Source organism: Armigeres subalbatus, chromosome 2 (assembly GCF_024139115.2).
Source record: "Armigeres subalbatus isolate Guangzhou_Male chromosome 2, GZ_Asu_2, whole genome shotgun sequence".
Taxonomy (NCBI): domain Eukaryota; kingdom Metazoa; phylum Arthropoda; class Insecta; order Diptera; family Culicidae; genus Armigeres; species Armigeres subalbatus.
In genome coordinates this window covers 207,543,205-207,568,685 of record NC_085140.1, presented here as the reverse complement: position 1 = coordinate 207,568,685, position 25,481 = coordinate 207,543,205, and the positions used below count along the sequence as shown (strand labels likewise).

General features: G+C 40.5%; 1 protein-coding gene across 6 annotated transcripts; it reads right to left on the bottom strand.

Annotated features, from left to right (window-relative positions):
* Nucleotides 1-7,266: 7,266 nt before the first annotated feature.
* Nucleotides 7,267-22,233, bottom strand: LOC134211552 (lebercilin). Of its 6 annotated transcripts, none has more exons than XM_062688521.1 (7): nt 22,099-22,233; nt 21,892-22,014; nt 17,316-17,520; nt 16,987-17,243; nt 16,705-16,924; nt 8,355-8,477; nt 7,267-8,296 (listed from the first exon to the last, which is right to left on the bottom strand). In XM_062688521.1, the coding sequence occupies exons 2-7, from the start codon at nt 21,912-21,914 to the stop codon at nt 7,391-7,393; spliced, it is 1,734 nt and encodes a 577-aa protein (XP_062544505.1). In that variant the 5' UTR covers nt 21,915-22,014; nt 22,099-22,233; the 3' UTR covers nt 7,267-7,390. The 6 variants fall into 6 exon arrangements, with proteins under 6 accessions (XP_062544505.1, XP_062544502.1, XP_062544507.1 ...); XM_062688518.1 differs by having other exon boundaries at nt 21,892-22,045; nt 22,099-22,224; XM_062688523.1 differs by adding an exon at nt 21,761-21,826 and having other exon boundaries at nt 21,892-22,171.
* Nucleotides 22,234-25,481: the final 3,248 nt, after the last annotated feature.

Genomic DNA, 25,481 nt, shown 5'->3' with positions numbered 1-25,481 from the left:
CAAACACGTGGTTGCGTCTGGAATGGCAATGAAAACGTTTGAAGCGACTGTTATTTCTAGTTTCTTATCATACTTACATCGGACACTCTACTCTCGGACAACTTATTCTACTGTTATTTGGCAAATTGACGTAAACGCCATTTTGGCATATTAGTGTTAACAGTTGATTCATAAGTATGAGATTGCTAGTGTCGCTCCTATTCGCGTGACCAACATCTAGTTTGCATCGACCTAGCAGCCAAAGTACTGGTGCTATAAATGTCAAACCGATGTTGTTGATCAAACGAAACATTCCCTACAACATGGTGCCTCATAAACAGCTGAATTCAGCTTATTGAAGTCAAATTCGATAACACATAAAAAAATACTACAGCGCCACTAACGGCACATGGCACAAAATTATAAAAGGTGACCAAATAGGATGTGAATCCTACTCCAAATAGAGCTATGTATTTAACGACTTGGCTGTTGTAGACAAAATACAAAACGCAATGAAAACACATTTGCGGGATTTAACTGATGGACCAACACCTTTAATGAAACCTAGTCATATTTCGCAATGGTCAACACATTCGACATTTCTCTCAGGGCACACAAAAATCGTCAGTTATTTTAATTTGTTAAATGTGTTGTTAACTGTTTATTTTGTATATTTGTAAAGTTTATATTGTAATACGTTCTAGTACTTATGCTTCTACTGTGTTAACGAAGGCTACTCATCGTAATCTTTATCAGAAAATTGTAAAACCTTATTCTGTAGTACCATTCGTCACTTTTCAAGAATTAGGTGATATTAAATGTTAGGATATGTTCTCATAGTTATGTAAAGAACTTATTGTAATTATAAAAAAATTACTAAAATAGAGATTAAAAAAATATGTTCGCATATCAATTAATCATTCATATAATTAGTATTTGATTATAAACCAACTTAGGTACAAGTCCTCGAACATGACCAATAATTTTCTAAGTGAAATTGTAATTGTGTGAATGCCATTTTTCGAAAGAAATTCAGATCTCAGGCCAGAATCCTATATACGCGTCGGCGAATCAGCATTCTAGTATGGATAGTGCGTGGAGACGCGTAGTACATTGTAGGTTACTCCTTCTAGGGCATTTTGCCCCGCCGCAATATTAGACGTTTCATCAAAATGTGGAAAATTTCTGTTTTTCCAACCTTCCTATCTTTTATTATGACACTACATAATTTTTGGTCTAGTTCCGTTACGGCCATACCAAATACGGTATATATGATGAAATACCAAAAAGGCGTTTTGCCCAAGGGGGCGTTTTGGGGCCTCTTCCCCTGCAGTTCACGCCGAATCGAAGCAGCAGCCAACGGGTATAAGGCTCGAAGCCCACGTAACGTCTTTTCAACGCTGCGCGCATGTGGCGTTGAAAATTTGTAGATTTACACCGGGAAAAAGCGGTAACGCAGCAACGCATGGGCTGATCACATTGAGATGTCTCATTGCGACTCACCAATGTTAATGTGAGGTACAAAAGCTTCGTGAGACTCGCGCACGCCAAAGTTTATGTGCGATCTATGTCCAATCTCATCCTCAGAATACGATGGACCATCCCAACTCAGCAAAGGACTTCCAGTTTCACAAACAAAATGAAGTGATTAGAGAGGTGTACTTACTTTATTATTACTTACTTATCCTACTTAGCCTAGGGTTCTTTTGGTGTGGTAGTCGTGTTGGCGTGTATCCCTCGGCGTCAGCACAAGAAGAAAAGCTGTCCGGACAGCCTGGGGCCAGAAACTACCAGCGCCATGCTGGCCGACCCGCTGCTTCGCACGCCCTTGACGAAAACACCAAAACATAACCAACCAACCAGGAAGATGCACCACGGCAACACCTGCTGGTGAACAGAAAGGCCTGAAGCCAATAGGAGAAAAGGCCCCAAAACGCCCCACCGAGGCAAAACGCCTTTTGGTATTCCTTCATATTTACCGTATTTGTCATGGCCGTAGCAAAACTAAACCTAAAGGTAAGTAAATTAGGCGAAACAAGTGTCAAAATAAAAGAAAGGAAGGTTGGAAAAATCGAAATTTTCCACATTTTGGTAAAACAACTAACATTTCGGCGAGGCGAAACGTCCTAGGAGGCATAACTTACAAGGCACTATGCGTCTCCACGCAATGTCTATACCAGAATGCTGATTCGCCGACGCGTGGTGCGTTGTTCCCTAATAGGTGCTGACTAGAAGGTGTTTTGCCTCATGAGTTTTCCGGCAGCGAAATATCACCACTTTTTTTAAATGTGACTATCATCAATATGATTGAGATTTTTTCAGATTGAGATGTCATCAGTTAGCTATATTGTATAACTGTAGCATGAGCAGGGAATCAATATTCGAGCAACGCCTAACAATATACTCTTTGTCATCAACAGTGTTTGTTACTGACAAACGCACCTAGCGACAAACCTTTATCAGAACCCGAACACAATATGACAAGAATCATTTGCCTTGCATGCTCTGATATTTCCCAAAATACGATGCTGATTTTGTAATCATTGTTCGATTCTCGAATATATCTATAAAACCAGAAACTGTGATAGCATAAAACCGAAATTTGCTCTAGAAATAATGCAAAATAACGGTATGAAAAGTTAGCAACAAGATTGTCTTCTTTTTTGTTGCTGACAACAATTTTCGGATCTTTGTCATTATTATCTCCGACAAAAACAAAGCTTTGTCGTTGGTTCTCTTTTGTCGCTTGTTTCGCAAGCGCATTTCAGAAAAATTGATTCCCTGAGCATGAGGTAAAAATATCCATGAAAATCGCCATATGCCATAGCTAAGCAAACACTGCTCTATTGTCTTATTTGTAACGCTATTCATGGGTATTTTTTACATTATGCATAAGTTAAACAAGATAACCAGTTGATGCCATTCAAACATTGTCAAAAATCTCAATCATATTGATAATATTCACATTTTAAAAAAGTGGTGATATTTTGTTGCCGGAAAACTCATGAGGTAAAACGCCTTTCAGCTGGCGGCTCCTAGGGAACAAAGTACCACGCGTCGGCGAATCAGCATTCTAGTATGGATAGTCCGTGGAGACGCAAGTACTTTGTAGGTTATTGCCACTAGGGCGTTTTGCCTCCCAAAATGTTAGATGTTTCTTCAAAATGTGGAAATTTTCGGTTTTTCCGACCTTCCCATGGACTATTTTGAAACTTTCTTCGCCTATCCTACATAATGTTAGATCTAGTTTTGTTACGGACATATTAATGACGGTAAATATGAGGGAAACCACAAAAGGCGTTTTGCATCGGGGGGGGCGTTTTGGGGCCTCTTCCCCTATTGTCCCTCCTTCCCCTATCATAAATTAAATATCACTGCATTTTTTGGAATCATGTGGGATTTTATGTTCGGCTACTCTTACCGATCTCAAAGTGATGTTTTCATTCCCGTCGAGCCATTCCTATCAGGAGCGGCAGGAACGCTTAAAGGTTCCCCCAAACACACGCGATGCGACAATCGCGACGCGATTCTATCGCTTGGCGACTGCGATTCTGCCGCCGTTGGTATGGAAGCGTAAATGGAACATTGCCGGCAGCGACCCGACGATAGAATCGCGGCGACTAGTTGTCACCGTCGCGGCGATGCAATCACCTAGGTCTGGGGGAGCCTTAATTAGGGTAACAATGAAACCGAATTAAAATCACATTTCCCATCTTCGCACTGTTGTCTCTGGCCTTTCTCTATATATTGCCACTATCAGCAAACGGCTATTATTAGTCCACTTTACCGCTTGCGAATTAACGGGATGTCGAGGATTGATTCCCACGATTCGGTAACTAAACTCGCCTTCCGACGATAAGGTGGGTTTTATTGGTTGGGATCATGGCATGATGTGGATGAGTGATGTATTAGGCCACACATGTTAACGGGAGCGTCGTGGCGGTTGATCACTCGAACTCTTATCAATTATCGAGTGTGAGTGGTGATAAGGGACTTCGGCTTATCTGGTTGTAGTCTTTATGGTAAGGGTGGAGAGTGGTATGGTGAGACGGCGTGTTGAGTGACATCGGCCGAATAAAACGAACGATCTGAGAAGCAGCTTGCGCCCAGCGGAGCATGCTGTCAGGTATCCAGCGCGGTCGATCTACAACGATCAATTGGGTTTAGTGTAGTGGTTGACATGGGTTGGGTACTGCACATGACTGAAACTTCTCTATCGGTTCGCGAGGCTGTGGGCGCAAACAGATGCGAAGCACGCGAAGGCAAAGATTGCCTGTCACAGCCGCCAAGCAGAGAGAGCAGGTTATAAGGTCTTTCGGATATTTAGGGCGTTGGTGTCAGGCCCCGCAAGTTAGCTTAACAAAACCAAGCAACGAATAATGAACAAGAGAATACGGACCGAAACAATCTCTTCTCCGATTGCAGCGATGAAAAGGGACAAGCAATTCAAGCTCGGTTCGTGGAGCTGTAAATCTCCTAATTTCGTCGGGAGCACCCGCATACTCGGCGATGTGCTGAATGACCGCGATTTATGGTTTAATAAGCACTCTATCAGCTTCCAATGTTTGTTGGGTAAACGATAAAAGGTAAAATATATTGGGCAAAAATTGACCAGCTGATATTTGATATTGTACTCAAAAGTCAAGTTGAAGCAAGGGGTTAATTGCGGGGGCTTATTTTTTATTCAGCAATGGCTGCTTTTATTCGAGCATTATACTGTCTAAGGCTAGACCAGGGTTCTTATATCAGGGTTCACTCACTTCGACAGTAGATGGGAGAGACTAGCGCGGGGGTGAAAAATTCATTTTCTGTGCAAAACATAAACAAACTCGGTAGCTGCCTCATATAAAAATCCAATATAGCTGAATCATGAAATTGGCATACTGCTACACCTGTTTGTATTCACCTTGGGCTAGACGATGAAGCTCATAGCACCAACATTGTTAGTTAGGTACGTCAGGTCAAGGGACGATGGAATCCAGCCAGCCCTCGCCTTGAGGAAAATTAGGAATGCCATCCAACAGCTAAAGACCAATTAAGGGCAATCTTAAATATTTAGTTCTAAACGACATAATCACTTCAGTCACGTGAACAGTTTACTTTTATAGATGAAGCATGGAGAGACATATGTCAATCACAGTGGTCATTTACGAAATCATGCACTGAGCGGGACTATAATGCGTAGAAATCACCAAACAAGTGTAGCCCTGGGCTGCCTCACCTCTAAAACAAGTTCAGTATTAATCGGCATAACTGTCCCGCCAAACTATTTTCATGACCAATTCTATTTGTGGGTGAAAAGTTAGAATGATTTCAATAAAATAAAGTTTTTGAAATAGTAGTCTTGTGATGTAATATTCCCAAGCTTCCTACCGGTTGAATGTCAGTAATGAAAATTAGGGTTAAATTGGAAATGCCATTTTCCATGGTAGTGAATGCTTCGAAGTCAAAGTGCATGCTAGTGGGCGGCACCGAGTGCAACAGAGCCAACCTGGGAAGCAGTTTTACGATAAACGGGAATCGAAGAGATCGTCTGCCTTGGATCCTTGTTAACGGCTGATAATAAAGTTAGTCGTGAAATACGAAGGCGCATCATCTATGGAAGTCGGCTCTACTACGGGTTCCAAATAAACTGACGTCAAAAAAGGTTCACATTCGCACCAAGTGTATCATGTGCAAAAAAAACGCTAACAATACCGATATGGTGGTCCTCTATGGACTTGAGACTTGAACCATGGTTGAGAAGGACTTGCAAGCAATCGGAGTATTTGAAAGACAGGTACTTATGACCACATTTTTCCGCAAAAAGACGATGTTTGACGGTGAAGGATGAACTACGAGGTCGCTCAACTCTACGTTGAACCCAGTACCCAGAAGGTAGCTGAAGCTGGAAGGGTACGATGGGCAGACATGTTGCAAGAATGTCAGACTGCAACCCTGCAAATATGAATTTGAGAGGCTTCAGTAAGCTACCTTACCGGGGTCGTGTTACCTACATCGCTCTGCATCTACATCTACAAAACGCTTATTAGACCGGTAGTTCTCTACGGACACGAGACCTGGACGATGCTCGTGGAGGACCAATGCGCACTGGGAGTTTTCGAAAGGAAAGTGCTGCGTACCATCTATGGTGTGGTGCAGATGGCGGACGGTACGTAGAGGAGGCGAATGAACCACGAGTTGCATCAGCTCTTGGGAGAACCATCCATCGTTCACACCTCGAAAATCGGAAGACTGCGGTGGGCCTGGCACGTAGTAGCCAGAATGTCGGACAGTAATCCGGTGAAAATGGTTCTCGACAACGATCCGATGGGAACAAGAAGGCGAGGTGCACAGCAGGCAAGGTGGATCGATCAGGTGGAGGACGATTTTCGGACCCTCCGCAGACTGCGTGGTTGGCGAAGTGCAGCCATGGACTGAGCTGAATGGAGAAGACTGGCCTTAGCATGGTAATAAATAAATAAACCTTCTCCGATCGACTTTGTATGCGAATTTGTTGGATGGAGCGTTTCACCTCGGGGGAGTAATTTGTTTTTTTCTTCTAGGTAGGTATAACTTTTTGATTTTTTGACAAAATCAATCGCTGTTTTCGGGCTTCTTCGTAATAATGTAAAGATAGTAAATGTCACTAATAAGCGGGATTGAATGACAACAGCGCCTATGCTCGTATCCGTATAATTCGCAAACAGTTGGACGGATTTTCTTCATTCCTCAGGCAGATATCGCGCGCTTTTCTACCTACTATGCACGATAACGTCTGCCGGGTCCGACTAGTAGAAGAAGTTTACCGGTTTCAGCCACCTTAGTGCCTAATTTGGCCAACACTGTAATATGCATATTTTCCATAAACAATCGATAATTTTCCACAGCAAAGAAGCGTAAGCGATATACCTATCTCTTGTTACAGCTAATAAAACCATCGGAAATTGCTTTATTTTCGGAGTTATGCGAGAAACTGGCCTAATTAGGAACATGGCCAAACTGGTACATTTACCCTATTGAATAATAGTAAGGGTAATAATTTTGAAACGACATGCATGGTCCCATGTGTCATAAAAAATTAAGCAAACTTATCATTTAATCGCACGCCATTTTTAAGAGCAAGTGTGGAAGACAAACGAAAACTATTCCTATTAAATATTTTCTTATGTGCCACTTTTCGTAGATTCGAACTTTGACCAACAAATTTGAACCTTGACCGTTTTCACATCCCAAAGTGTAAAAACACAAAACGAAAAGTTGAGAAACAGCCCAAAATACAGTAGAAAATATAATTTATTTCCAGTAATTCCAGTCATAAAAAATATATACATACTACCGCATCTATTAAAAACGTGATACATTGTGATCCATAATTATCATGTGATTATTAGCACTGTTACAGTCAGGATCAAGTAGCGTAATACACAACTCATTTATCGAAACTATCACCATCAATGGCCTTCAATGCTTCAAGCAGATTCTTTTTCTTCTTTGGGTCAATCTGGGCCTTTCTGTGGAACTCCTTTGAACGACCATTGTGCAGTTTGCTCTGCCCTTCCTTCCCGTTGACTTCGTCACAAAATGTATCCAACAGACATTCTTTCTTCATGATACTCTCCCTAATTTCCCGCTTCATTGACTCAAACTCCTTGGACGACGAGTCTCTGCTCACGTTGGTGCTTGTGCTTGAATCAACGTCTGTGTCACCGGAAGAAGAATCTCTTTTGCCGTTTAGAAATGGCTTATTCCTGGTCAATCCGCCGCCATTCAACAAAGGACCGCCCATATTACGAATTTGATCTTCCAGCTCACTTATGTGCACCTTGTGCTCAAAGAGATCGTTAGTTTTTCCTCGGTGTTTTTCCGGTGAAGAGTCAGGTTCGTAATCATCTTCATATGAGACTTCTGTGGTGACAAAATGTTGTTTCTTACGGCGCAGCAGATTATCAGTGGAGCCATTAATTTCGATTTCATTTTTCAATTTGGACAGCTCGTTTTCGATGGCCTCGTCAAACTCTGCTTCAGTCTGCAAAGCGTACTGGTTGAACTCCTTACAGAAGGATTCGTCGAAGTGATGTTCTTCGTCCTTCCCGTTGTTGTCATCATCTCCGTTCTCCTGAACTTCCCGAACTCTTGGAATGGAATGTCTTTTCTTCGATTTGTTGATTTTTGCCGGGGTTACAGCCGGTGTTGGATCCTCGATTGTTCCCAGTGGTTTGAGCATTTTTGGGCTCGGGTTGAGGGATTTGTGATCACCATCACCGAACTCTTCGGGCAGCTTTTTCGGGGCGATTTCCATGATCGTTACCGGAGCAGGTTCTGCTAGATTCTGAAGCTGAATATACAAAAGTGATAAACACATAGTGTAGTGAGTAGTAGAATATTAATCTTACAGGGAAAGATGGTTTCACTGGTGAGCCGTTCGGTAGTCGTATAATGGTTCCTGAAGTTGGTTTTGGAGGTTTCATTAGATAGCTGTTTTTCAATAATGTAGAAGGAGTTCTCTTTTCATAGATCTATATTTAGAAAACGAAAATGGAAAAAATGAATTTATTTATAGATATGTGTTTATAATAGTTTTTTAGAGGTCATTGAAAATCTCTGAGTAATTACTTCCGAATCAAATAAATTTTGCAGGCCTAAACATATACAGTTTATAACAAGACATTCAAGAGAATGCTTTTTCGATCGGAAATACAAGGGTTTGGGAGAAAATGTGGAACAGGTTGTCTAATGATTACCAGTTCTGCATCACACGCAGAAGATCGCGGGTGTTTATTCTCATATACGGCTACTGCTTTTGGACTTCATCTCATAGCTCCAATATTCATTCCATGAAAAGAATGCAATGAAATAGAATTTGTTTTTATTCTTATTTTTGTGATTTTTCCAGCAGTAAGCACGCATGTTAGCGAAAACAAGCGACAGAATTTTCATTTTCATTTTGCAGCGTTTGGTGGGGCAAAGAGAGCGCAAGTCAATCCTAGGCCGATAGTAGAGAGGGTAATGGTAGAAGAGTCCTTGCAGACCAGTTGAACACCATAGGGTAGGATAAGGATGGGAAGTGCGGTTCAGATTTGGAGTCGACTCGACACTAATGCAAAATATATATAAAAATGAAATGGTCTGTGTTCGTATCCGCATAACTCGAAAACGGCTGGATGGATTTTTTTCATATCTTCAGCAGATATGTTTATTATCGTTTCCGACGGGTTTATATGATATTTCCTCATGCGAAAATTACGAATAAGGTTGAGCAAATCGTGAAATACTAAAATTAGGATTCGTATAGAAATTTCGCATGGACATTTACGCCTACTATGCAGGACAACGTCTGCCGGGTCGACTAGTGCAAAATATAAGTGAATGCAAACTAGTCAATGATCAATGGTTAAAATGATAATTTCAAAAATTCTAGTACACCGTTTTTCTAGTTTTTAAAAGCAATTTTTAAAATGCAATGTCTTCTTCTTTTGCCCTGGAAGGAGCTATTAAGTGATTTAGTTTGTAAGCTTTATTTGACCATTTTGAAAATATAAAAATTAATTAATTCTCGGGTACTTATTCAAAAGGACGTTTGTGATTTTGTAAACAAAGATTGAAACGTCGATTTGTGCAATCTGACGGCATTCTCAAGCAAACCAACAACACCAACAGGTAGCCGAAGGCTTCTTCTATATGTCTGTTGTGATGGTTTGCGTGGGAGTGCTATCAGATTTGACAAATCGACGTTTGAATCTTTGTTTACAAAATCACATACGTCCTTTTGAATAAGTACCCGAGAATTGTGTTTGTTCCGGGTGTATTGTTTGCCTAAGTCATTGATTCGAGCAATGTTCTTAAGCTGTGTCAACACTATCAAACTCAGACTAGTTTTGAAAAAACTTCTACGTCAATGCCAGATATGTGACGCGACACTAAACAAAAATAGTCAACATGTGTTTCTTTATTTCGCGATAAGATAAATTCAGTGAAATGGAAAACGGAACAGTTCCCCTATTTTTAATGTTCTAGCAATCGCTAGAAACAAGTAGAGAAGTACTTATTTTTTTCGTACCTGGCTTCTGTTTTAAGAGTTTCAAATATTAAAACTGCAGTAACAACCCCATTTCTTGAACGATTCCTTCGCTACAACTTGCATTCCATCCGGATAGATCCCAATTTGTGACACCTCAAACTTCAACATACCACAAAGCAATGCTGGGAATGATATTTTTAGAATTCTTGGGCCGCTTGGCTCCAACCCGAGCAGCACACATGTTGCACAAAAGTTTCTGTGACCCAATTGCAACCGGATTTAGTCACATTTAAGTTGTTGCAACTAAATCGGTCTGGATTGTGCTGCTAGGGAAGCTAATTTATATCGGCCACATTTCTATTTTCGTGGTTCCTTGACTAATTAACTAACTTGACTAACCGTGTTCACATTGGCCGCGATCCGGAGAAACTTAGCTTAGTTTAGCTTAGACTTAGACTGACTGTACATATCAATGGTTGCTACTCCGTGATTGATTGGTGCAAATTGCACTACGATCCAAGTGAATAGTGGTTGGGATTTACCAACTATTCTCGAAGTGCACGTTTCAGCAGCTCGAAAATGTTGATCAATAACGGCGCCGGCCAAGTCCTTACAGTCAGTTGGGAAAGGGAGGGAATGTGAGTGTGTGGTAATTGTTGCTAATAGAGACCGAGAATACCTCTGCATCTCCACAATTACCACGGGAAAGAAGTAGTGTTAGTTGGGTGGGTAATCAGTAACATAGATCGGGATTCACCATGGAAAGTGATGTGACCTATGCAACCTACACAGCAGTATTAGCATTTCCTTAACTTGTTCAATTGTTCATTCTTCGCGAGAATAAACAATCAATCGCTCAAAGTGAGCGATTGTTAATTTGAATTTTGGATTAGGCGCCCGCGTCATCATTTCTTTAACGTAAAAAGTAAAAAATAAACGGGATTAAAATTGAATATAATTGATAGTAATCGGAAAGCTAATGTCATTCAGCAACCCTTATTTTATCTCTATCAGAGGTACAATAAGAATGTAAATTTAAGTTCATTTTACATGCCGTTTATTTTGCATTACTTTCGCGCACGTGTGTGTGTGTCGCTTGCCGCGACCAGTATACCATAATCATGATCTCACTGGTGTTAATCCTGATGTGCCGGTTGGCACTCGTGTTGGGCTTGTGCGCTTTGAGCGGCACACGGTCGCTTCCCAGACTACATAAAATCGCACATGGCATGGACTGATGTCAAACGTCAAAAAATCTCCGGAAATTTTTAGGAAGTACCTCAACAAATTCGTCAGGATTTTTTTTCGCGAGTTCAATATTTCTTCGGAAGCATCTGCAAAATTTCTACCAGGAGTTCCTCCAGGATTTCGTCTTTGTGGTGACCACCCTAACGACAGCTACTGGCTGCTGGTCCAGCCAGGCCAATAAGAAGAATAAAGTTTTAGTTTATTGCTGACTGTAAACGCGCGCGTACCTCATAGTAAACTTGTATATCACACACCCGTCTATTGTGTTTAGATATGCGTGCATGTCTGTCTGGTTGTTACAACTAATGCCAGACATAACAGTCTTGAAGTGCCTCCAGGATTTCGTACGAAAGTTATTCCAAAATATCGCCAGGAAGTCGTCCGGAAGTTCATCCAGGAAGTCGTCCGGAAGTTCATCCAGGGTGTTGTTTGAAAATTTCTCCAGGATGTCGTTCATGATGTCGTACGAAAGTTCCTCCAGGATATCGTCCCGAAGTTCCTCCCGGATGTCGTCCGGAAGTCCCTCCTGGAAATGGATGTCCGGATGTCGACCGAAAGTTCCTCCAGGATTTCATCCGGAAGTTTCTCCAGGATTTCGCCCCGAAGTTCCTGCAGGATTTCGTCCGAAAGTTCCTCCAGGATTTCGTTCAGAAGTTTCTCCAGGATTTCGTTCGGAAGTTCCTCCAGGATGTCGTCCGAAAGTTCCTCCAGGATTTCATCCGGAATTTCCCTCCAGATATTGTCCCGAAGTTTCTCCAGAATTTCGTACGGAAGTTAATCCGGGATTTCGTCCGGAAGTTCCTGCAGGATTTCTCCCGAAAGTTCCTCCGGGATTTCGTTCTAAAGTTTCTCCAGGATGTCGTCCGAAAGTTCCTCCAGGATTTCATCTGGAAGTTCTTCCAGGATTTCGTTCGAAAGATCCTACAGGATTTCGTTCGGAAGTTCCTGCAGGATTTCGCCCGAAAGTTCCTCCAGGATTTCGTCCAGAAGTTTCTCCAGGATGTCGTCCGAAAGTTCCTCCAGGATTTCATCTGAAAGTTCCTCCAGGATTTCGTTCGAAAGATCCTATAGGATGTACTCCGGAAGTTCCTCCAGGATCTCGTCCGGAACTTCCTCCTGGATTTTGTCCTGAAGTTCCTCTATGACGTCATACGAAAGTTACTCCGAGATTTCAATTAATTGCATATTATTCGGCAACTCGGCCGTACGAAAACCATTTTTTGTTAAATATCTTGAATGTGCATAAGCACCGCACATGTTTCGAAATGGACAAATTGATATGAAATTTGCGAAAAAGAATCCACGTGTTTTGGAGAGACTCGAACCCTCAACCTCCTACTCTCTAGATAGGCGTGATAACCCCTACACAACAAGACCACTTAAAGGTCACGTTTGCGGAAAAGCCATCAGAATCCGAGTACCAACCTCCACCGCGGTTAGCTCTCTCTCTTAGAAATCTCTCCGAGATTTCGTTCAAAGGTTCCTCTAGGATGTCGTCCGAAAGATCCTCCAGGATTTCATTCAGAAGTTCCTCAAGGATGTCGTCCCGAAGTTTCTCCACAATGTCGTCTGGAAGTTCCTCCAGGATTTCGTCCGGTAGTTCCTCCAGAAATTCGTCCGGAAGTTCCTCCAGGATTTTATCTGGAAGTTCCTTCAGGATTTCGTCTGGAAGTTCTTCCAGGATTCCGTCCGGAAGTTATGTCGTGCGGAAGTTACTTCAGGATTTTGTACGTGAGTTCCTCCCAGATTTCACCTGGAAGTTCCTCCAGGATGTCATCCTGAAGTTTCTCCAGGGTTTAGTCCGGAAGTTCTTCCAGGATTTCGTCCGAGAGTTCCTCCAAAATGTCGTCCGGAAGTTCCTTCAGGATGTCGTCCGGAATTTCCTCAAGGATGTCGTCCGGAAGTTCCTCGAGGATTTCGACCGACAGATCCTCCAGAATGTCGTCCGGAAGTTCCTTAAGGATTTCGTTCGAGTGTTCCTAAAGGATGTTGCCGGAAGTTCCTCCAGGATTTCGTTTAGAAGTTCCTCTAGGATGTCGTCCGGAAGTACCTCCTGGATTTCGTCTGGAAATTCCTCCAGGATTTCTTCCAGAAGTTTCTCCAGGATTCCGTCCGGAAGTTCTTCCAGGATGTCGTCCGGGAGTTTCTCCAGGATTTCGTTCAGAACCCGAGCAGCACAAGTCAGACAAAACTGGTTGCATCAACTTGATTGTGAATAAATCTGGTCACATATGAGTTGCAGTAACCTGTGTGGAATTTGTGTGCTGCTAGGGAAGTGCTCCAGGATGTCCTCCCAAAGTTCCTCCAGGATTTCGTCCAGAAGTTTCTCCAGGATTCCGTCCGGAAGTTCTTCCAGGATGTCGTCCGGGAGTTTCTCCAGGATTTCGTTCAGAACCCGAGCAGCACAAGTCAGACAAAACTGGTTGCATCAACTTGATTGTGAATAAATCTGGTCACATATGAGTTGCAGTAACCTGTGTGGAATTTGTGTGCTGCTAGGGAAGTGCTCCAGGATGTCCTCCCAAAGTTCCTCCAGGATTTCGTCTGGAAGTTTCTCCAGGATGTCGTCCGGAAGTTCCTCCAGGATGTTGTTCGGAAGTTTCTATATTATTTCGTCCTAAAGTGATTTCAAGATTTCATCTGGAAGTTTCTTCAGGATTCCATCCGAAAGTTCCTCCAGAATTTCGTCCGGAAGTTCCTCCAGAAATTCGTCCGGAAGTTCCTCTAGGATTTCTTCCATGTCATCCGAAAGTTCCTCCAGGATGTCATCCGGAAGTTCTTCCAGGATTTCGTCCGTAAGTTCCTCCAGGGTTTCGTCCGCAAGTTCCTTCAGCATTTTGTTCTAAAGTTCCACCCGGATTTCATCCGGAAGTTCCTGCATGATGTCGTCCGGAAGTTTCTCCAGGATTCCGTCCGGAAGTTTCTCCAAGATTTCGTCTGAAATGGCCTCCAAGAGTTCGTCCAGAAGCTCCTCCAGTATTTCGTCCGGCAGTTGCTCCAGGATTTTATCCGAAAGTTCCTCCAGGATTCCGTCCAGAAGTTCCTCCAGGATTTTTTTCCGAAAGATCTTCTAAGATTTCTTTCTTGAATTCCTACAAAATTTCCATCAAAAGAAATCTTGTTGTGTGAGTAGTGTTATTCAGAATTTATTCAACTGTCGCTTTTAAATTTAATTTGAGTTTAATTCGGAAAATGAGCAAAATCAACAACAGTTGTGGGTAGGTCGACGTCCAATAATTTCTGCATACGTCTAAGTAAATAAATGTAAAATATGCATTGCCGAGTGGTTGATCTGGCCAGTAAAAATACACAAAATGCAACCTTGAACTGGTTGATTTAATAATCTTTCAATAGCCATCAGCGGCGGCGGCGTGAGAAAATCACCGGCGGCGGTAACTTGGTGCGGTGGCGCCCAGGTCTAGTTCTAAGCCCATTCGGGATAAACAATAAACGGGACCACTTTGCCCACAATCTGGAGAACCCACGGAATGGAAATTTGCTATTATGAGTCAGACCAAGTCTTGGAAAGTATAAAAATTTATGATATCAGCAATAACAGAAATCTCGCTTAACTTTTCAAAAGGACCTAAGTAACACTTTTTTCATGAATTAATTTGAATAACGCAATCAACAGAACAACATGAAAGCTATTGATTGCAGTATTCAAATTAATTCATGAAAAAAATGTTACTTAGGTCCTTTTGAAAAGTTAAGCGAGAAATGTGATTCAATGGTTCCTAGGGTACTTGGAATCAATCCAGTCACTCTGCATACTGACACAAATCGCTTTTTTCGTTGAACAAAATTTCTAGTACTCTTGAAATAAGTTCTAGAATTTCGATATCTGCAACAAATTATCTCATGTAAAACTAGGCCTCATTATGTTGATTATTATTTTTCCTGTATAAGTTTTGATAAAAGTGACTTAGAGGAAAACTAACTTCTACAAAGTTGTTTGTTTTAACATTTTAGACATATCCTTCAAAGACAACTAACCGCAAGTCAAGCACATCTGTATATGCGGATGGACTATAAATGCGGCAATATAGTCTATAAGCATTCTAAATGGCGCTGAACGATATTTTCTTGACAAACAGTTAAAACAGTGAAATTGTATTATTTTTTCTATTTTTACACGAGAAGAGTCAGCCATGGACTGAAAGTCTCGCAAATAAAAACATTAATAATAACAATTATATTATTTTGTTGTTTTTAATAATAGAGTATGATAATAGAGCAAATCGCAAAAGGCAGCGAACATCTTGGAAAGATATAATAGGTGTCTTCTTGAAAGACTTGCTACTCCATTATGATCAGCTGTTCTTGCACAAAGAACTAACAGATGTTTGCTTGGGACTAGCACTCATCTTCAATGTACACAAGTACTGGTGATCTCACTTGTTAGGTCATGTAGGGAAATGTAGAGAAAAGGGAGGAACTGATGATGCAATTACTCGCCCACTGCAAACCGAATATACCTCTGCACTTGCCACGAGCTCTTGCGGAATTTGTTGGAATTTTTGGGTTAAGTTCGAGAGGCAGAGGTTAGTCTTGGTTAACGAGCTGATAGATAGATAGGACAGATAGGAGAAAGCAATTGATAAAATTTCTTATTGGATAGGAAACGAGCTTTTTCGTTCATTTCTAATTCTAGCAGCTACTACTAGAATAGTCAAGTTGAAGGTATAGAATTGAAATGGAAACGGTATGGAAGTCCATTTCCAGTTCTAGCGAATGCTAGAACAATAGAAAAAATGAAAAAGATACAAAGTAGAAGAATGGAACATACCTGGGAATGAAACCATGTCCTCCTGCGTATGAGGCAGAAGCCGTATGACTACCAAGCCCGTTCAAAATTTGTTGTCCATATGCATGAAACATTTACATTTTACAGCAATTCCATAAAAAATGTGACGCTGCGTTACCTCTTTTTCCCCATGCACACTTGCGTCTATTTAAGGCCGTGTGCACGTAGAGTTGAAACCACGCCACGTGGGCATCGAGCCTTAATAGAAAAGTAGTAAAAATATATAGGAGAAATGAATGTTTATAGAAAAGAGCAATATTCTCCATTCAACAATCAGTTAAGAATTACTTATGAAAAGTAAAGACAGCCATTTACTCAATTGAAGCCGTTGAGTGTCTACGAACCTCCCATTAATAGTGAAATGAGTGAAATAATAGTACTTCGGCATATTTTGGTGTATGAGTAAGCCAAAAAATGTAGCTGACATTACATGCCGACTTACAATACTAGAAAGCTTCAGGGCACAATATGCAATCAGTGCTTCCTACACTGTGCCCTGTAATCAGCTACTGACAGACGTATCTCGCTACCATCGTTTATCATATTGCATACTGATTCTGCATACTGATTGCATTCTAATTTTACTAATAACAAAGCGCTCGGCTAGAATACATTTATGCAATTCAATCTCCATGTGATCTGTGCATCATTTGATTGGTATCAAACATACCTCAATCACTGAATTCAGCCGCTGTATTTCGTGATGCGCCCGTTCCATCTTCTGTGCGAATTCCCTCTGTTTCAACACTTCCTGTTGAAGTTGTCCCTTGAAGTTCTTTGATTCTAGCTGCAAACGTCTAACTAGCAGTTTGTTATCGTTATCCTTCTCGATAAGCCTAGCTTCCAGGTCACGGACTCTCTCGGCAAGCCTCTCGCGTTCTTCAAGATGTCTGTTGAAAGAATACAAAATAATGATTGTCGTACAATAGTGAAATCAAGCGAAAGTACTGACTTATCTTTGTTCAATTGTATCAAATGCTTATTTTGATCGCTTATCGTTAGTATGTGTGCATCTTTTTGTTTCAGTTTGTTGAGCAACTCTTTATTCTGGTTTAGAAGATTACGATACTTGGTTTGATGAGTCCGAATTTCCTCTGCATGTGAATGCAGTAATTTTGGCAATTCTGCGTTTGAGTTTTCATATTTGGATAGGGCCGAATCCTGACGTTTTTGCAATGCTCTCAGCAATCGGTTATCCTTAGTCAATTCCTGTTGGTAGCCAATAATTTTTTGTTTAAAATATTTAAAAAAAAAAGCAACGCCTAACTCCGTTCCACTCACAGCAATTTGATGATGTGCCACTTCCAACTGGTTTTGCAATTGTTTGAAGCGCAACATACGCGCTGACATCACCCGGTGCCGGACATCGCTACTGGAAGCTATCACAATCGCCGGTTGCCTGGCAGCGGCCGCTTTCCGCCGGTGGAGAGCCGAAAAGTTTGAACTCTTATTAGAGTACAAACTCTCCATACTTCGCATAGATATTCTGAAATTGAACATTATGGTATTTATTTCGTTCAATGAAATTTAAATTAATAACTAATTGTTTATAGTTCAAACTGCCCAACAAACAATTTAAGCTGTATAAGTTAGTTTTTCAGCCGAAGTAGCATATTTTCAACAGAATAAGTCTTCCAATGATTGTTGGGTGAATTTGATCATACATAATAAAATATCTAAAATCATGGCCGAATTATGAATTGTACATACCTCATTTTAGATACACTGAAGCATTAAATATTTAGTTTTCGTCAGCGAAAAGAACTAATGAGCAGCTTGAACAATAATAATTTTCTAAATTGTCAAACTGCTTGTACAATCCTTGCTAAATTATTCACGACCTATCATGCCGGTGCCTGATTGTCTTCTAACTTAGAAGGTTGAAGCAGCATATATGTTGATAGATACATACAACCTTGTGTGGTAATCGCATCGACATTCATAAATACACAATTTCCCCCTTCAGCTAATGGGCCCGTTACCACGAGGAATTTTTCGTTACTATGTAGATTGCCTAAGGGTGTGATGTTGGAAATGTATCCCTTGCATAGCGACAAACATTTATAGCATTTAAAAGGTTATTTTTAACATTCGATTAGCAGTAGCGTTTTACAGAGTCTATTATATAGAGTTGCGCAAAGAGGATCTTCTTACACTTATTCTGAATAATCTTCTTGTTATTGTGTTTGCAACTTTCATTTTTGTTCAACCCTTAGAGTGACTTCACGGGAGTGTTAACTGCTAAAGCTTTTTAATTCGATAGCCAATTCACCCACAGAGTGCAAACACGTGAGTTTCTTGTTGCTACTTTATTGGGGGGTGTATTGAAGTTTTTTGAAGCTGTTTCTAGAACAAATCTAATACATTTCAATTCATGCGTTTTCATTCGCCATAATAATCATTAGGCGATAACAATACTTCCGCCATACCAACAAGCATTTGTTTACTTTGCTCGATAGGTAGACGGTTTGACAGTTCAATAGGTAGATTTGGCTTCACTCTTTGCGTAACTCTATATATAATAGACTCTGGCGTTTTAGGCATTATTTTATAATGATACATAAGATCATATTTCTGGACAATAAAAACGATCAGTAAGCTTATAATGCCCTTGTTTTAACTTAATTGAACATTACTAATTAATAACATTGAAAACTAGATGCAAAAATTGGGGCACAATTGCAAAAAAAAAAACTATCTTTATCTACCCAGCGCCTCGAACCGTAGACCTCTTGATCTGCAGGCCCTGGCACTACCATACATAGCCCACTCTAGATCTTTACCAGTGGGTTGGGCATACTTGATGATATTGCTCATACATCATAGTCAACTTTGTTTTAGTATGCGGGAATGGTCTTGCTTGACTACCCTATTCAAATGTTCAGTATTTCATGAAAACTGCATTATTACATGCCGAAGATTATTTTTCAGAATAAAGTGGTGTATGGACGAAACTTTTGCAACACTTGAACGAAATCTACGGAAAGAATGAATTGGGCACATATTGAAAATGTATACTACCCCCAAAAGCACCTCAAATTATTTTTCTGGTTTTTAGGCGATTGGTCAGAATACTACATTTAAGAAACTCCTTCAAATTGAGGGTTGGCACTTCGAATCTGGAATACTTTTGAAAATGATGAAGAGGGTTTATATTCATGTAATTGGCGGGCATGGAAATGCCATCAATTAGGGTAACGGCTGTATTTTGGACCGGGCTCTTATTTTGGACCACCTAGCTGAATTTTGTATTTATATCACACAAAACTAAATAAAACGTGCAATATTTAAATTTTATTGCACAAAGAAACTATCCATAAAATTATTTCCTACATTTGTTTCTTATAAAATATTGCAATTATTAAGAATATTTTCACGTATTTACCCATGCCGGCTGGATTAGACCAAAAATAAGACGACATTGTAAAATTGAAGTCAACTTTCAAAAGCTGTAAGTTTATTTGTACATAGATTTAAACCACGTGAATGATGTTGTTGACTCATTAAAACCTAATTGGAGCAGTTTCATATCTCGAACGAAACATTGTAAGTTTAAAAACAGTATTCTGAGGCATGTCCAAAATAGGTTCATTTTTTATTGAACCGAACATATTTTCGACATATCTTCTTTTTAAGTTCTAGATCTCTTAAACTTTTGTTTTTAGCAACCATTTGTTTCTCTAATATCAATCCATTCATAAATTACTGTTCATACCGCATTTATAAATTACCGTTTATTGATGTAAGCCCTAGAAAAATGTCTATTAACCCAACATGTAACTGCTTTTATTATTTCCGTACGAAAATACTGCCTATGATCGCATATCAGTCCCACCTTTGCTGTAATTCCTATCCATATTTGTCCCATAATATGCGATTGTGAGCAGAATAGTTGAGAAATCTCTACGACAAGAACCAATCTTTGCTATAGCTCTCCGTCCGTGCTGTTTGCCAATGCAACAGAGTTCCGCGTTCTACGATTATGTTTCGTTTTGAAAAAGAATATGCAATGAGCAAGGAAGAACCAGGCAACCCACTACTATCAATGGCGCAAATGGAACAGATCTAACAAACTACATAAAAAATATGCAGGGTATGTATGCAGGTTTATACATCACGGCAATGGGCCACAAGTTTGTTTTGCTTTGATGATGCTGTACCGAGTGGTACTGACATTGAAATTAGTTTCAATACCCTAAGCTTGTAGATATTGTTCTAAGCTTTGAATGCCTATAAAAATGTATTGCTTCACAAGGACTTTCAGGATGAAAACGCCGAAAATGCTGGAGATCACTAATTTAATCCAATAGTAACATAACTTTGCAAGCAATACAAAATTGTTCGAGTGGTCCAAAATATGTTCAACAGGTGGTCCAAAATAAAAACAGGTGGTCCAAAATTAAATCTTACATATCTTCAGAATTTATGGTAGTTTGGTTCTTTCAGTGGGATTTACAACATTTTTACCTACAAATCCTACTTAGCATTCACCACTTTTTAGTTGCATAGGGAATTGATCAAGTATTATTACAAAATCTAACTTTTATTCGACAAAATTGTTCGGCCACCTCCTAAAGTGGTCCAAAATACCTCCCTTACCCTAATAACTGTGGAATTGCTAAATAGAATACTAAGTTGAAAAGCAGGCCAAGTTCCAGTTGGAATGTAGAGCCATTGAAGCAGAAAAAGGAGAGGAAGGATAAGGGCCGTTCACATTTAAGGAAGGTGTAGAAATCTTAACATCCGCTCAAGTCTTAACGTATTTGATCATTTGAGTAAGCACCGCTTATCAGCTAGGATAGGATGTGCCAATTAGTCATTAAAAATCGTACCGATTTTCTGTCAAAATCGTACCGGTTGCTGATTGGGTGAAAATGACAATCGATTACTTCGATCGGCGGTATCACATTTTCAAAAGGGCAGTTTGTTGTTACCTTGGCCGTGTTGCTGGATAATTAAATTGAAATTAATGACACAATTTTGAAAGTTTTTTTTTGATTTTTTGGGCAAAATGAATTTATGCTAGACTGCAAAATATGTATGCATGATTATCAAGGGTTATGCTAATTTAAAACACTTGATTTGAAGCATTATTAACCAAATTTTTACCCATTTCACTGTAAAACTCATCTAATTCCATGTGAAAACTTTTTGCTGATAGTGCGTAGCATCTTTTATTACAAAATATGGGAGAAATGAATGAGAATACAAAAATTTTATACATATATTATTCGGCGGATTTCGCATAAAAAATATTCGGAAGCACTGGACACCACCTCGTCGAAGCAATCGACTGAGGGAACAACAAGGCAGTCGCAATTCAATTGTCACATCCTATCCTAGCTTATCAGTTAAGAAAAAGTGGATAAATTGTAACAAGTTCAACAACGCAGTGAAAAACATTGTCGAACGCTTATTGTTGTAAACTCATCTTCCAAACAGCTTCAAATACGGTGTACAGTGTGTACAATGAAATAATGGTTTAAAACTAACCTTTTGTCTATGATTAATATTTATTGAACTAGTCCCTGCAGTAATCAATGATAATCGACAAATGCCCCAATTTATAGATTATTATGCCTTTCACTATTTCACTATTCACGCTAATTCGGAATTCTCCAAGGTAACGAAGCCGAGTGCATGATAAATAAACAAAACTCGCTTTCTATAAAATCTCATGTGCATCAACGATACAGGAAAATTGTGCGTCTTCTAGAAATATTTACCAAATATTATTGCTAACAAATTGCAGATCTGCACGCGTCATGATTGCTACGGAAATGTTGACTTATCTGCAACCATTGGATATTCACTCTGCTGTCGTACAATTTTGTGAAGACTCCTCATTGATACTCACGATGACCGCATACTGGATGACATTTTTGGTTCAATCGGTTCGACTTGTTAGGGCAGCAACGTTCAATCAATTTTCCGAAACATTTAGTGGCGACCATGTGCTCAATATCTCACACCGTACCTTCTATCCAACGGATACAATCAATAATCAGCAGCTGACAAAATGATTACATTGATTATTTGAAACAATTCAACTTAAAATACAAACCGATTTTTCACACCAGCTGATCAGTAAGTTATTCGTTATTTGTTTTTTGTGTATCGTTGCCACCGGTAACCAAACCCGATACCGATTCGCGTACGACTACTGTGGAAATTTATTCCTGTTTTTCATGTTGCTTGCCAGCTTTTACTACACATGTATATTGGTAGCAGCTTGGTAGCATGATTTTCCACACTACCGCTCTAGGATGCTATGAATTAGGTAATCCATAGTGGGCCCAAAGCTTTTATTAAACTGAATTAGATGGTTCTAGCGAAAAAAGTTGGTGTGAATTAGAAATAGATAGATTTCAAATGAGTAAATTTTCATAGTGATATATTCGTTGAAACATTAGTTTATTCAATTTACCATATTCAATTAATGCCTCAATATAGTTTGTTTGATCGTTTTTACAATAAATCCAAGAATAAATCAACACTAAAACATTCCGCACAAAATGAATAAATGAGTTTTTTTTTGTTCGCGATGATCCACTGCGTCCATTTCATTAAACTTTTGTAGTATACCCGCGTGTCATTTGTTTAGTGCATGTCTTTCTGCTCCATTTCTATTGAGAAGGAATTCAGATATTTCTCCAGCTTAATGTAAGGCCTCTTTAGATTAAGGTACCGCTATTTATACCCTTCGAGAAATGGCTTACACCAACTTTTAAAGGCGCGCCCCTCAATCAGTTTCGGCTCAATAATAAGTGGGATAATACTGATTTTGACCATGCATCGGTACTAAAGCTCAAACATATTTTTGCTTCTTCTTATGAGTTCCGAATTAGTTTTTGTATAGAGATCTGATTCCATTGCGTTTGGCATTTCTGAATCTGACACATTCCAGCGTGACGTTACAACGTTTTAACGTACTTTAAAGTGTTTTTTGAAGAAAACTTGCATAAAACATCAGTAAACATTTCATTCATTTTATTTTCATTTATTTAGTTTACATCAAAACAGATAACACTGAATCAACAATTTGACGCCACAATACACGGCTCTCCATCCTCGGATACGCCCCCCATACGCTCGCCAAGTCGTTTTGCACCTGGTCTGCCCATCTCGCTCGCTGCGCTCCACGCTGTCTCGTACCTGCCGGATCGGAAGCGAACACCATCTTTGCAGGGTTGCTGTCCGGCATTCTTGCAACATGTCCTGCCCATCGTACCCTTCCGGCTTTAGCTACCTTCTGGATACTGGGTTCGCCGAAGAGTTGAGCGAGCTCATGGTTCATTCTTCGCCGCCACACACCGTCTTCTTGTACACCGCCAAAGATGGTCCTACGCACCCGTCTCTCGAATACTCCGAGTGCTTGCAAGTCCTCCTCGAGCATTGTCCATATTTCATGTCCGTAGAGGACAACCGGTCTTATAAGCGTCTTGTACATGACACATTTGGTGCGGTGGCGAATTTTTTTCGACCGCTGTTTCTTCTGGAGCCCGTAGTAGGCCCGACTTCCACAGATGACGCGCCTTCGTATTTCACGACTAACGTTGTTGTCAGCCGTTAGCAAGGATCCGAGGTAGACGAATTCCTCGACCACCTCGAAGGTATCCCCGTCTATCGTAACACTGCTTCCCAGGCGGGCCCTGTCGCGCTCGGTTCCGCCCACAAGCATGTACTTTGTCTTTGACGCATTCACCACCAGTCCAACTTTTGTTGCTTCACGTTTCAGGCGAGTGTACAGTTCTGACACCTTTGCAAATGTTCGGCCGACAATGTCCATGTCATCCGCGAAACAAATAAATTGACTGGATCTGTTGAAAATCGTACCCCGGCTGTTACACCCGGCTCTCCGCATGACACCTTCTAGCGCAATGTTGAACAACCGGCGTGATTCGAACGAACTATAGAGTTCGCCCGAAATCTTCACAAAGGGTTTGCACACCATCCACCGTTGCTTTGATCAGTCTGGTAAGCTTCCCAGGAAAGCTATTTTCGTCGCTAATATTTTATAGCTCTACGCGGTCTATACTGTCGTATGCCGCCTTGAAATCAACGAACAGATGGTTCGTTGGGACCTGGTATTCACGGCATTTTTGAAGGATTTGGCGTACAGTAAAGATCTGGTCCGTTGTCGAGCGGCCGTCAATGAAGCCGGCTTGATAACTTCCCACGAACTCGTTCACTAATGGTGACAGACGACGGAAGATGATCTGGGATATCACTTTGTAGGCGGCATTAAGGATGATGATCGCTCGAAAGTTCTCACACTCCAGTTTGTCGCCTTTCTTGTAGATGGGGCATATAACCCCTTCCTTCCACTCCTCCGGTAGCTGTTCGGTTTCCCAGATTCTGACTATCAGCTTGTGCAGGCAAGTGGCCAGCTTTTCCGGGGCCATCTTGATGAGCTCAGCTCCGATACCATCCTTACCAGCTGCTTTATTGGTCTTTAGCTGATGAATGGCATCCTTAACTTCCCTCAAGGTGGGGGCTGGTTGGCTTCCATCGTCCGCTGAACTGACGTAGTCACACGGTGTAAAAAAATGGATTATTATCGAAGTTTCATGTACCTCTGATTTTTTTTCACAGAAAGTTAGGCAAGCTCGTCAGAAATGAGGTACGGGGTGTTTTAAAATATTTCATCGGCGATTTTTTGAAAAAAAGTGATTTTTATTCTATTTTCTCTAATATCCATCCATCCATCCATATATACACGTAAAAAAATTTAATGTTATTTATTATTAATATTTCTAATACTTTTTTGCCAAAGCAGGCGCTTAATGATATGTATAAGAAAAAACTTATACATCGCATTAGTCACATACATTCCGAAACTTATACTTTTCATTAACTTATGAATGTTATTAGCTTTTTGGTATGGGTTCATTCATTAGGTGGCATAATGAAAAGTATGAGTATTTTCGAATGGTTTTTTGCCATAACATATAAGGTTATTTTTTTACGTGTATAAAACTCGATGTTTGTATGTTTGTATGTATGTTTGTATGTGTGTTCCAGCATAACTTCGGAACGCATTGACCGATTTTAACCAAATTTGGAACACACATTCTTTATCTTAAGGAAACGACGATAGGGGGTTTATAATTGCTGTTCGGAAAAGGGGGAGGGCGTGAGAGAGGGGGGGTATTGCTTAGTCATCGATCAACTCAGTGTACCTTCTGAACCCCTTGCCCGATCTCAACCAAATTTGGGACACACATTCTTTATCTTAAGGAGACAATGATAGGGGGGTTATGGATGCTGTTCGAAAAAGGGGAGGGTGTGGGGGGAGGGGTATTGCTTAGTCATCCATCAACTCAGTGTACCTTCTGAACCCCTTGACCGATATCAACCAAATTTGGGACACACATTCTTTATCTTAAGGAGACAACGCTGGTGGGGTTATGGATGCTGTTCGGAAAAGGGGGAGGGTGTGGGGGG

Bases quoted from the DNA above. Each gene is read 5' to 3' on its own strand.
- LOC134211552 (XM_062688521.1), bottom strand. From the start codon at position 21,914: ATGTCATCCAGTATGCGGTCATC. The intron at 17,244-17,315 runs GTGAGTGGAACG...GGCTACCAACAG, and splicing joins TGGCACATCATCAAATTGCT to GAATTGACTAAGGATAACCG. The intron at 8,478-16,704 runs GTATGTTTGATA...TTCTAAATATAG, and splicing joins GGCTGAATTCAGTGATTGAG to ATCTATGAAAAGAGAACTCC.